The sequence below is a fragment of the Diabrotica virgifera genome, chromosome 4 (assembly GCF_917563875.1).
Source record: "Diabrotica virgifera virgifera chromosome 4, PGI_DIABVI_V3a".
NCBI classification, from domain to species: domain Eukaryota; kingdom Metazoa; phylum Arthropoda; class Insecta; order Coleoptera; family Chrysomelidae; genus Diabrotica; species Diabrotica virgifera.
The window spans coordinates 224,315,894-224,330,587 of record NC_065446.1 but is presented as its reverse complement, the minus strand read 5'-3'; the positions used below and the strand labels follow the sequence as shown (position 1 = coordinate 224,330,587).

At 32.3% G+C, this 14,694-nt stretch overlaps 1 protein-coding gene across 1 annotated transcript in view; it reads right to left on the bottom strand.

Moving 5' to 3' along the window:
* The window catches only part of LOC126883814 (nephrin-like), a 593,591-nt gene extending 590,489 nt beyond the window's left edge, over positions 1-3,102 (bottom strand). Inside the window, exon 1 of the mRNA XM_050649484.1 lies at positions 3,043-3,102. Coding sequence (XP_050505441.1) covers positions 3,043-3,102 — 60 coding nt within the window. The remainder of the gene's footprint in view (positions 1-3,042) is intronic.
* Between the last annotated feature and the right edge of the window lie 11,592 nt (positions 3,103-14,694).

Here is a 14,694-nt window from a genome sequence, read left to right as displayed (position 1 = left end):
CCATGATCTGTCAGATGATCTGACGCTATTAGCAATAAGCAAAAAAGAACTACAAAAGTTAATGAAAAACATAATAACGGAAGCCAAAAAATTCGGACTTAAAATAAATGAAGAAAAGACAAAGTATATGATAATGGGAGAGATCCAAAAAGAAAAGGAGAATAACATCATAGTACAAATAGATGGAGAAAAAACATACTCGTTCAAAAGAGCCAAAGAAATTATTTACCTGGGAGCCAAAATAGATGAAAATGGTCATGAATAAGGGGAGATAAAGGCAAGAATAGCTAAAGGAAATAAAAAATATGGAGCATTACGCACATTATTGAAATCCAAATACGTATCAAGAAAAACAAAAATAAGAATTTATAAGACTGTTGTCAGACCTACAGTAACATACGCAAGTGAAACATGGGTGCTCAAAAAGTCAGAAACAGACCTATTAGAAAGATGGGAGAGAAAAATGCAAAGAGCAATATAATATATTGCTCTTTGCATTTTTCTCTCCCATCTTTCTAATAGGTCTGTTTCTGACTTTTTGAGCACCCATGTTTCACTTGCGTATGTTACTGTAGGTCTGACAACAGTCTTATAAATTCTTATTTTTGTTTTTCTTGATACGTATTTGGATTTCAATAATGTGCGTAATGCTCCATATTTTTTATTTCCTTTAGCTATTCTTGCCTTTATCTCCCCTTATTCATGACCATTTTCATCTATTTTGGCTCCCAGGTAAATAATTTCTTTGGCTCTTTTGAACGAGTATGTTTTTTCTCCATCTATTTGTACTATGATGTTATTCTCCTTTTCTTTTTGGATCTCTCCCATTATCATATACTTTGTCTTTTCTTCATTTATTTTAAGTCCGAATTTTTTGGCTTCCGTTATTATGTTTTTCATTAACTTTTGTAGTTCTTTTTTGCTTATTGCTAATAGCGTCAGATCATCTGCAAATGCTATGCATTGGTGGCCGTTGTTAAATATCGTTCCTTGCATGTTTATTCTGCTTTTTCTGATTATTCCTTTCAATGTTAGATTGAATGCCATTGTTTTAGACTGGAGAAAGTGAAGGATTCACAAAAAAACCAGTTCCAGGACATTCCAGGTGCACGAACCCAGCAGATGAACGTTATTTACATCTGCAGACTTTGCGTACACATCATGTTACAGCTAGACAACTGAAAAATGATCTTTCCACAGCCCGTGGCCTGTAATTTTCGGTTCGTAAAGTGCCAATTCGGTTAGAAAAAGATTAAAGGAATTTGGAATCAGAGTCAGAATGTCTGCTATTGCTCCACTGTTAACGACTGTTAACCGCTGCGACACTGTTAACCGTATGGCACGTTTAAATTTTGCACCAGAACATGTCGATTGTAGTGACTGGACTAATATTCTTTTTTCTGAGGGGTCAAAATGTGCACTTTGTGGATCCGACAGTGCAAAGTGTCTATCGGATCCAGAAAGTGTAAATTTTGACTCATCAATAAAAAGAATATTAGCCCAGTCGTTAATAATATCCCAATCGACATGTTTTGGTGCAAAACTTAAACGTGACATACCGTGTGCCCTCGTTAACAGTGGAACCATAGCAGTCATTCTGACTCTGATTCCAAATTTCCTTAATCTGTTTCTAACCGAATTGGCACTTTACGAACCGAACATTACGGGTCACGGGCTATGGAAAGATCATTTTGCAGTTGTCTAGCTGTAACATGATGTCTACGCAAAGTCTGCAGATGTAAATAACGTTCATCTGCTGGGTTCGTGCACCTGGAAAGTCCTGGAACTGGTCTATTTGTGTATCCTGCACTTTCTCTATACCTTCTTAAAGCTCTTGAAACGCTGAATTGGTGGATTCCCATACCTTCAGCAAGATATTGCTGCGATCGGCCATCTCCAATTAAACTTACAATTTGGGCTGCTTGTTCTGACGTTATATTACTCAGTTTTTGTAAAAACGCAAATTCTCATAGAAAACTCAAGCAGACATAGTGTACAGATCAAAATCTCGAGCACAAATGTCCAACATAAATTATATTTTATTCTGCTTTAACAACGTTTTGTTTCTTGTTTTTTTTTTCGGCAAAAACGCATTCAACTTGAAATGTTATGGGTTTGTAAACACCTAAAGAAGACGATAGACGGGTATTATAACATTCTACTAAAAATTAAAAATTATTTTTAAACTTTTTTTCTGTTTAAAAAATTATGCGATACTTTTTGCGTTTAGTGTATACTTAATGAAAAATAAATGGTGCGCAGAATAAAAAACGACTGCATAACTTCCCCTTACTACTCTTAGACACTTTGGTCTCACTATTTTCGATACTATCTTAGTAGATAATAAATTTCAAAACGGTCGTTTCGCCTCGTATAACTTTCCACATTTTATTCTGAAAGATCTTTTATGTATAACCCAGATCTATGTTTCAGTCCAGAAGGTCTAGTTTCTTGAAAGCCTATTATTCGGTTCTGAGTTAAGTGTGTATCGCTAGGTCTCAAGAAGATCTGTTTTAGATATTTTTTGAACTAGCAAATAATAAGCCTGCAGTTATAAGCAATATACAGATACAGGGTCTTCAGAAATGCTCTTCACAAAATAGAACAACAAATTTTGGAACTAATTTTATGTTCATTTACTTCTTTTATATTTTATTTAAAACTGCTTTATAACGGAGCAATAGCTCTAAAGATGGTGCCCTAACATTTCTTTAATTCAAATACATATCTGCAAAGCGGTTGTATTTTAGATGACAATATTTTTATTTAGTAAAATGTACCCAAAATTGTTTTGTCGTGAATTCGGTTTTTTTAATTTCAATCATAAGCGGTTCGTTTAGGAGGTGCATTGGACATTTTAAATTAGTTTTGCTATGGAAGTAAGCCACAATCGATCCAGTATATTACCAGAGAACGGCAGTTCTCGCCTGTGGCGCACAATACCTCTACATGCGACACTATACACGAAATTTTTGATTTTCTAAATCTGACTGAATTGAAAATTGAGCCAAATCCCATCTTAAAGTTTAGGAAAAGACTCACCCAACCATATGTCATTTCTCCATTTTGGTTCAAGGGAGTGGATTTTACGGCCCTTCCCATTTAGAGTCTGTTTTTCGTTCTCGTCCCCAAAACTCCCAAAAATTTCAAAAATTTAAGTCCCACCTTTGCGGCTTCTAATAGCACTGATCATTACCTTTCCAACACATGTCTAATTTTGAATCGGTTACACCATTCAAAAGTTACCGAGCTGAGAAGTATGACTCAATTTTTATTTAAAAACGGGAAATTGTTTGTGGATATGTATGTATGTATGTGTGTGGAAAAGTTACACCCATCTGAATTTTTTTCTGTGTTTCAAGAGGGGGTCAGGGCCGATACAGAACCGGTGTAGTTTGTGACTGTTGACAACCCCTAAGCCAGCTATACGGCTAGCAAAATACAAAATGGCATATTTTTTGGGCGTATATATCTTAGGTTCAAGGAGAGCCAGGAAAACCGCAAATACACCAAATCAATAGCGTTGAGTTAATCTTTCAACTGGTGCCTGAGCGGTCAAGATGAAACCTACACACGGCTCAGTATAGCCGAAAAACTGAAGAACTAATCTTTGAAAATTTTGGTTTTTCGACAATTACTCAAAATTTCAACCTACGAATTGCGCCGATAACTGAGCGTTTATAGGGGGATCTAGACATATTTAACGGTGTATACCACATATCTGGGAAAATTAAAATTTTTAAGCTATAGGCTTCGTAAATATGGTCAAATCTATTTCTTCTGGGAAAAACGGTTTTTCAAGCTCAATAATTCCTAATAATACCTTCAGTTATCATACTTGATGTATGATAACTGAAGTATGATACCTCTTGGATGTATCAGATACTACTTGTCAAATCGTTTCAACCTCATGTTTAATGATCAAAATTCGTTGAGTCGTTTAGAAGTTATTGAGTTCCAAAGGTATAATCCATTTAACCATTATCTCCGAAATGGTTTAAGTAGTTGTAGTGATTACGACGGTAAATTGATAGGGCAATCCCAGTTCATTTACCGGCCATTCCAATATATTTTTTCAATCTAGGTATTTCGAATAGAAAAAAATCTACTCTATATTCGATGGACACTAGATCATTTGAGAGATAATGCTTTAAAGGCGACCATTTATAACGCTTAACGTGGAATCCAAAAACATTAAAGTCAACTTCATACATTTAATTTATAATTTACTTTGAAAAACTCCCTATACAAGAACAAAAAAAACCGTTAAACGCCGTAAAAATGAGTGGCGCATAAAATATTCCAGTTACAAAGGAGCTGATATGAATATTAGGTACGTGGCGCGAAAATATATTTTCATTTTGGTGAAAAATAAAATTCTAGTTTTATTGTAAAAGATGCTTCCATAATATTTGCTAAATTTGAAGTATAACGCGCCACAAAAGAGCTTCAAAATACAAACTCTATCAAAGTTATTCTTTTGTGGCGCGTTTTACTTCAGATTTAGCAAATATTATTTAAACATCTTTTAAAATAAAACTAGAATGTTATTTTCCACCAAAATGAAAATATATTTTCGCGCCACGTGCCTAATATTCATATTCATATAAGCTTCTTTGTAGCTGGAATATTGTATGCGCCACTCATTTTTAATGCGTTTAGCGGTTTTTTATTCTTGTTATCATATAAATAGAAAATTATTTCCAATATAAGGAGTAACGGAAACGATATAGTTAGGCAAAATGTCTGTAAAATACACTTCACTTATTAAAAAACCTCTTTATAAAGCATCATGGTGGGTTCACTCTGTAACATATATTAATCATCAAACATCAAACCATAACATATCCTCGATCAACTAATGTCATAGTAGGTCATAGGTCGTACGTTGCACTATGTATAGCGTTCATTTGATCGTCAAATCTGTGAACAATTTTATACGTGCTCCCAGTAACTAACATCTCTGTTAAGGTCATCGGTACATAATTCGCAAATATTTTAAGGGTGTAGTAAAATTCACACTGGTATGGATATGTAAACATTACTAGAATGTCATTCTACTTGAAAATGTCATCATTAATTTAAAGAGATGGCTTTGGAATGTTCTTGGATAACTGTTATTATTATAATTGCAAATTATTAATTCAGTTAATAAATGTGATAATTTTTTCACTAACTATGTATTCAGAGATTGTAATAATTTATATGTACAACAAAAACTAATACTCCATCGAGAAAAGAGGAAAAGTGTTTAAGTGATTTTTTAATAATATAGTGTTACTATGGAACGCTTACAATTTTGAACATCTTTAACAACAAAATACTTGGATCACAGAATATATTATCCTGATGTCTGTATTCTCTGCTTGGATCTTCCACAAATAATACACAACAAATAACTTTTTATTAAGTTCACGTCTTCAATCAATTATTTATCAAATACACTGTATGTCAATATTACTTAATCAACAACTCAAAATATTCCCGATGTCATGTTAAATAGGTATTTAAAATTGTCACTGATTGTCACTGTCTGACTGACAGTATGCTGACAATATTCTATTCGACTGAGTGCGTTGTATGACAAAGACAGATTTGGAAATATTACCACGGACATTGTGTTCATTTTTTTCGAATCCTGAAAAAAACAATAAATATTTTGAAAAATGTAAACGCAGAATGAAAGACTATATTACTACCGAGGGCCGAAAGTCCCTTAGAATAAATAAAAAGTTTATTTTGAATGAGATATTCTAAATTAAATATCACACTAAATTTTCTCTTAGTTTTTCACCCCTGTAACTTATTAAAATAAACATTATAGAAGTTCTCAGGGACTTTCGGCCCTCGCCAATAACGTAATCTTTCATTCTGCGTTTAAATTTTTCAAAAATAATTATTAGTTTTCTCAGGATTCGAAAAAAAAGAATCCCCATTTGAATAGCATTGCAGCCTAAAATACGTACCCATCCTCTTAAGGTGCTCTACGGAAAATTGCAATCTGCTTCTACGATGACTTGCGTTTAAAGCTAAAGCTCAGACTGGTATCTTTTTATTATTATGAACATGTAGTTCAGAGTGTGTCCGTATAGTGTCATTACTAATTTGAATATTATAAACATCTGCAACTTGCATTTGTAAATGTCTCATTGGCCTTGTGACAAAACGTTTCTTTTATAGCAAGAAGCCTGATAAACTAATTTTGGCGTGGTGTTGTAGGCCTTCCATTTCCATTTCCAGGCCTTTTCGTATGGCTGTTTGTTTCTCGAAAATTTTGAACGATTCGTAATATTGTATGATGAGATACTACATGCCTATTTCACGATAACCTAATCCTACATCAGCTACAGTATTTGCCTGCACACTTTAATTAGGAGTCAGATTTCTTGAAATAAGATCCATGTCAGCTACTTAACTAAAACTTCATACGCAAAGTAGCAAAATAACTTAATTAATTGTAAACAATATTGTCAGTCTAAAACTGGTCTGCTAATTTTTGTTTTGTTAAATTCTGTTAAAATCTTGGTCAAATGCCATTTAAATGCCATTTGTTTCAATTCCTGAGAAAACTAATATAGACCGGGCAGTATCGTCGCCCCGCTAGCGAAATTATTCCGATTCGATTTTTCTGCAAATACTTACCAAAAAATAGGTCCTCATAACATATCCAGAGGGTGCCGGGCGGTGCCATGGTCGAAAAATTGTTTAAACAATTTTTTTAAAACAAATTCACGAAAATAATTTTTTCATTTCGAACAATTTTTTTTTAGATAATTTGGGTCATTCTGAGCAAAAAAGGGTTCTTGTCATTTTTCTCTAAAATTGATTGTTGTCGAGTTATATGAAATTAAAAATTTGAAAAATGCGAAAATGGCCATAGCGCTAATTGTTTATAATTAAAAATAACAGCTTTGTAATAAAATGATGACAAAAATCTCTTCAGGATCTTAAAGAAGAAGTTTGAAACTTGATTTGGTTACTTTTTAAATTGTATAATAATAATTTTTAATCGAGTTTTTAAGACTTGAAAATGGCCATTTTCGCATTTTTCAAATTTTTAATCGCACATAACTCGAAAACAATCAATTTTAGAGAAAAATGACAAGAAAAATGTTTTGCTCAGAATGACCCAAATTATCTGAAAAAATATTGTTTGGAATGAAAAAATTATTTTTTTGAATTTGTTTAAAAAAAATTGTTTAAACAATTTTTCGACCACGGCACCGCCTGGCACCCCATGGATATGTTATAAAGAACTCTTTTTGAGTAAGTTTGTGCAAAAAAATCGAATCGGAATAATTTCGCTAGCGGGGGCGACGATACTGCCCGGCCTAATAAGCATTTTTGAAAAATTGAAACGCATTGAAAGATTAAATTATTACCAAGGGCCGAAAGTCACTGAAAACTTCTATAATGTTTATTTTAATAAGCTACATGGGTGCAAACAGAAGAGAAAGATTAGTGTGATTTTTAATTTCAAGCAAATATTTCATTTAAATGAAACTTTTTGTTTATTCCAAGGGACTTTCGGCCGCCGGTAATAATGCAATGTTTTCTGTGTTTAAATTTTTGAAAAACATTTATTAGTTTTTTCAGGATTCGAAAAAACTGAATGTATATAAATAGCATTGGACCAAGACTTTGCGCCCTCCCCCTTAATGAATAACACAATTCAATAAAACCGCGGTTATAATACTTTGAAAGTACTATTCTTTTTAGATAATAGAGATCTCGAAATTATTTCTCTCTACAAAAGTGTTGAGAAAAGATGAAGCTCTCGTAACATTAATAAGATGTAGAGCACTTGTTTCTAATAAAATACAATCAACAGTTCAGGCAGAAAATAGCTTAATTGTGAAAAACAGGAATTTATGGTTCATTTAATGTTGCATTAATTTTGGAGAGTGGTGTATAAAGGAAAATAACTTTATTTATAAAATGTCAATTGAATAACAAATTTTTTATTTATTTACTTATAAAAAGCCTGGATTTTTGCTGGAAATTTAGAACAACGGGAATTTAGCCTCACGAGAGTATAAAATTTATAAAATACTCTGAACGTGCGGAAGAGACAGAATAGTATATTATAGTAAAGGTTGATGCATGCCATCGTTTTAATGATAAAGCCGACCTTTTGTTTTTGTTAAAATCAAAATGGGCTGATTTCCAATTTTACATGAACTGTTGCCAACTTTACATAAACCATCATTATATTACAGTATATTGTTCGGTATCACTCAGAAAATTTATAAAATAACCCACATAGAACTAGAACGTTCTGTTAGAAAGTGTACCTAAATAAAACAGTGCTTCTTGCAAAAATTATATGATAGTATTTAGCTAAATACCTTATGGTTGCTGCATAATGACCACGACCGACAAAGTCACGAAGAATTGTTACGCCTGTCTTATTAAGCTGCATAAAATTTTGGGTTTTTCGATTATTTAGAATTTGAAATCGTCTTCTTCAAGTGCCATCTCCGTGACGGAGGTCAGCAATCATCATAGCTATTCGAACTTATAGACGGCTACTCTAAGCTCATTTGATGTACCTACATCTGCAATATTCTCCCAGGTTGCGCAGCCACGATATTCTGCGTCTCCCTATGCTTCTTTTTCCTTGAATTTTTTCCTGCATAATCAATTGGAGCAAGTTATATCTCTCTCCACGTGTAATAAACTTAAGTGCACAGAAACCGGCCGCGGCCCACTTAAAAATTTGGTCATTTTTGATGTCTCGTATTTCCTAAACCTGTTGGCCGATTTAAGTGTTTTTTTTAATATGTTATAGCCTGATTATTTAACAATATTACTGTAATAATATTGTAGCTAAACAGGTAAACTTTTATTGTATACCGGGTGTACGAATCAAACTCTGTTTTCTCTCAAAGTTCGCAACACCCTGTGGAATATTCTAGCATTTATAAAATACTGAAATTAAAACCCAACTATAGCCTCAGGTTTTCTTAGCATTCTGTTTTTTCAATTTTTAACTCATTATTTTTTTATTTGACTATAATATCATTCTAGATATCCTCATATTTTGAAATAAAAAAAATTCCCTATATTTTACGAATAAAAAATATATTCTGATTTAGTAAAATAGCGTCTATTATATGTAATTACAAGTAGTTTTACGCTAATGACGTCGACTTTGCAAAGTAACAAGACACTTACTCAACATACACACTACACATGACACTAATACTCATGTTGTGACTGGCTGAATGACATAAAGTCCATGCCAAAAAAAATTAAGAAAAAAAAACTTTATTTTTTTGTTAATTGTCATTTTTGACATTTTTGACCTAGGGTCATTCCCCCCCCCCCCTTGGTCATCCGTGCAACAAAAAAAGGTTGGTCATCGGAAGGTTAACAACTATCCTTGTTTTTCGGCAATACAGGGTGTTTTAAAATAAATATGCCAAACTGTAAGGAGTAATTCTGCATTAAAAATAATGGCCTTTTGTTTTATAAACATATGTCCGCGAGTGCTTCGTTTTCGAGATACGGGGTGTTGAATTTTTTCTTACAAACTGACGATTTATTTATTGCTTTAAAACCGGTTGAGATATGCAAATGAAATTTGGTGGGTTTTAAAACGTAGTTATTACAAATTTTTTGACATACAATTAAGATTTTTATATTGACCATTGGCGTGCATACGGGTAATATGATTGGTCATATTACCCGTATGCGCGCCAATGGTGAATACTAAATTCTTAATTTTATGTCAAACAATCGCCAATAATTATCTCTTAAAACATACCAAATTTCATTTGCATATCTCTCCTGGTTTTAGAGCAATAAATAAATCGTCAGTTTGTAAGAAAAAATTAAACATCCCGTATCTCGGAAACGAAACATTTGCAAACATACGTTTATAAAGCAAACTGTCGTTATTTTTTCATGCAGAATTACTCCTTAAAGTTTGTTTCACTTATTTAGAAACACCGTGTATTGATGAAAAACATGTCTAGTTGTTAAAGTACCTAACTTTTTTATTATCCAACATAAACGAATGAATAAAAAACATACTGTTAAGAATACCTGAGGCTATAGTTGGGTTTTAATTTCAGTATTTTATGAATCCTAGAATATTCCACAGTGTGATGCGAACTTTGAAAAAATAAACACCGTTTGATTCGTACACTCGTATTAAAAAATTCACTTAAATCGGCCAACAGGTTTAGAAAATACGATAATAAAATAATAAAATAGCTTCAGAACAACATTAGGAAATACGAGACATCAAAAATGACCAAATTTTTAAGTGGCCCGATTTCTATGCACGTAAGTTTATGTCCGAGATACTCTAATTTTTTTATTTTGACGCTATTTAAAATTTCCATTTTTTTATTCATTTTTCTCGGAACCTCGTTGTTTGTGACATGTTCTGTCTACGATATTTTCAGAATTATTCTGTACACCCACAGCTCGAATGATTCAGTTTTTTTATTGACGGCGCATTCAAGGTCCAAGTTTCCATTCTATAAAACAAAGTTACGAAAAAGTAGCACCTAGCCAACCTACCTCTTAGCTCCAATTTTAAATCTCTTGTACAGAGCACTTTTCTCATTTTGTTTTATATTCTTGGAAGTAGACCATTTGGAAGTAGTATTGGTCTATTCATTCGACATTGGTTCGGTTTATGAAAAGACTTGTTTTATTTCTTTGAGTTTTTGATATTTCCATAAATTTTGTCTTCTTGACGTTAATTGTTGAATCGAATTCTTGGCCAAACTTCGTTATTCTGGTCACCACCTCTGAAAGTCCTCAATATTTTCGGCTGAGATGACAGTGTCATCCGCATATCTAATGTTATTAATGGGAACTCCTTTTGCCGTTATTCCAGCTGTTTTACCCCAGAACAGCTTTTTAAGGATCTCTTCCGAGTAGGTATTAAAAGGAATTGGCGAAAACACGCATCTCTACCGCACTCCACGTCTGATTTCAATTTTCTCTGATAGCTGTTCGTTAACACATACTTTACTCATTGCTTAATGTAAACTCAATATAATCCTGAGGTCATTGTAGTCTATCTTCTTTGATTTCAGGGCATGCATTAACTGTTCATGTCATACTTTGTCGAATGCTTTATTATAGCCAATAAAACACACATGTATATCTTTATTGACGTCCAGGCACCTTTGTATTAGTATATTAAATGAAAAAAGAGCTTCAGGCGTTCCTGGACATTTGCAAAACCCAAATTGCATATTTTCAATGTCTATGTCCTGTTTGTGATATATCCAGCAACTGTAGCACATTTAACATTAACCGAATGATATGGTAATCTCCGCATTCTCTTGCTTTTTTTCTTTTGCAATCCACCCTAACAAAAATTATAGTACATGAGTAATGGTAGGGGAGCAAAGTATGCTAAATTTGCAGTCAGTCGAGCGTTATGGGGACCTATTAGGTTGTGATTATTAGGTCCTAAAACCAAAAAAGTTAAGTAAAATTTTCGATTTTAGTGGGGACTTTCAATTTTTTAATTTAATTTTCTATTTGCAACAATCGTTTTTTCCGTTTATACCGCCAGCTATCCATAATTCGAAAAAATCTATCGAATAAAAGGTTGCCTATTTTTACGTAAATAATCCAAATCTGTAATAAAAATTTGGGGGTCCCATTTAAAATTTTAAGGTAACCCCCCACCCCACCTCCGTGGGGGGGGGGTCGTGTTTGGTACCATTCGATAGATTTTTCAAAAACATTTTGAAACACATTCGATAGATTTTTGAAAAATATTGAAGACGAATTGTTGTTCTGAAGCTATTTCCTTGTGGCATTTTTATAACTAAGTATTTTCGATGGGAAATAAGCCACCATTTTACTAAAAAATGAATTTATTAACGTTTCGACTCCCAAGTCGGGTGTCGTTGGGAAAATACAAAATAATACTAAATAAACCAAAATGTTGTTGCTTAGTAAAACTTCTTCTAATAATTTATTTAATCTGACTCATTTATATCGGCAATTCAGGCATGTATTTATACATTTTAAAGTAGAAAACTTTAAAATGATATTGCCAATGTTGACGAGTTGCGTTCCTGGGACGACTTTACTAAAACATAGTTCACTCGATTACATGAAATCAACCCCAACTCAAGAATAACCGCCACAAAAAATCATAGCAGGTGATATGTCTTTAAAAAGACAACCAAATACAACGATGGCAATAAAATTCTCGCGATAGATATTCCATAGTAAATCACGAAGGAAAACCAGGAAAAACCTCGTGATAATATCCCGACATCGTAAGTATTTGGGCTTACATTTAATTTATACTCAAAACTAATACCAAATTCTCACTTTAATGTATATATGCTATTTTAAATTATAAATAATATTAATAATACATAGATATTATATAAATAATACTAAAATATAAAATATGTGCTAACTCGATATGTTAATGACTTACTAATCGTGGTATTTTCTTTCTATTGACTTCCTTTTTTAGTATGGGCAACCACATCCTACTGCATTCTACCGAGAAATTTGCGACACAATTGTTTTCATTTAGCAGAATTAGAGCAGCTTCTTTGATTTTGCTCTGTCATACTATCTGTTTCTTTTAGGACTATACTTGAATCTCTCCACTGAACTCTATGTTCATTATACCATGCATGTTGACATATTTGAGATCTATCAAATTCTCTATTTTTAATATAAGATTGATGTTCACTTATTCTAACGTCTAATGGTCTTGATGTTTCACCTAAATAAAATTGTTCGCATTCACAAGGTATTTTATAAATACAATTCTTTGTTCTTTCTTGTTCATTGTTAGGTTTAGTTTTAGATAGAATAGATCTCAATGTGTTTGCTGTTTTGAATGTTGTTGGAATGTTGAATTAATTTCCTATTGTTTTAAGTTTCTCGGATAGTCCTTTTATATATGGTATTAATATTTTCCTCGTATTATTTCTTGTGCATGGTATAGATACTGGATATGAAACTCATAGGAAACCAACACACACCAACAGATATCTCAATTACAAATCAAATCACAACATCAACGTTAAAAAGGGAATCATTAAATCCTTATGTGATAGAGCCAAATTTACTGGTTCTAACAAAAATTCATTTTTAGAAGAAAAACATTTGTTAACATCTGTTTTGTTAAAAAATGATTATCCTTTATCGTTTATAAATAAGGAATTGTCAAGATTGGATCGAATGGAACACAACAACGTAGAACGGGATCTTATAACTGCCACAAGAAATAAATATAGGAAAATATTAATACCATATATATATATATATATATATATATATATATATATATATATATATATATATATATATATATATATAAGGACTATCCGAAAAACTTAAAAACAATAGGAAATAAATTCAACATTTCAACAACATTCAAAACAACAAACACATTGAGATCTATTCTATCTAAAACTAAACCTGACAATGAACAAGAAAGAACAAAGAATTCTAATTATAAAATACCTTGTGAATGCGAACAATTTTATTTAGGTGAAACATCAAGACCATTAGACGTTAGAATAAGTGAACATCAATCTTATATTAAAAATAGAGAATTTGATAGATCTCAAATATGTCAACATGCATGGGATAATGAACATAAAGTTCAGTGGAAAGATTCAAGTATAGTCCTAAAAGAAACAGGTAAAAAGAGAGAAATCAAAGAAGCGGCTGTAATTATGCTAAATGAAACAATTGTGTCGCCAATTCCTTGGTAGAATGCAGTAGGATATGTTTACCCATAATAAAAGAGGAAGTGAATAGAAAGAAAATACCACGATTAGTAAGTCATTAACATATCGAATTAGTACGTATTTTATATTTTAGTATTATTTATATAATATCTATGTATTATTAATATTATTTATAATTTAAAATAGCATATATACATTAAAGTCAGAAGTATTGACTTGGTATTAGTTTTGAGAGTAAACTAAATGTAAGCCCAAATACTTACGATGTCGGGATAGTATCACGAGGTTTTTCCTGGTTTTCCCTCGTGATTTACTATGGAATCTCTATCGCGAGAATTTTACTGCCATCGTTGCATTTGGTTGTCTTTTTAAAGACAGATCACATGCTATGATTTTTTGTGGCGGTTGTTCTTGAGTTGGGGTTGATTTCATGTAATCGAATGAACTATCTTTTAGTAAAGTCGTCCAAGGAACGCAACTCATCAATATTGGCAATATCATTTTAAAGTCTTCTACTTTAAAATGTAGGTATAATAGATGCCTGAATTGCCGATATAAATGAGTCAGAATAAATAAATTATTAGAAGAATTTTTTACTAAGCAACAACATTTTTGTTTATTTAGTATTATTTTGTATTTTGACAACGACACCCGACTTGGGCGTCAAACGTTAATAAATTCATTGTTTTATTAAAATTGTGGCTTATTTCCCATCGAAAATACTTAATTGAAGACGTATTTTTTAGTTTTTCGATCTGATGTTCATTTCGCGAAATATTCGCTTTTTTTGAAACTTTTTGACTCACTCATTTCCTTATGCCTCGCTCAAATCATCAGATTTTTGAAATATACACTCTTTTGCATGTACTTAACATACCTTATCTTAATCTGACAATTTAGAGTATTTTTAAGGATAGATTTTTTCGGGGCCCCCTTAACGAACTTTCCTGTGTTAAGAGCCAATATATGGTAGAGGCACATCTGCAGGATA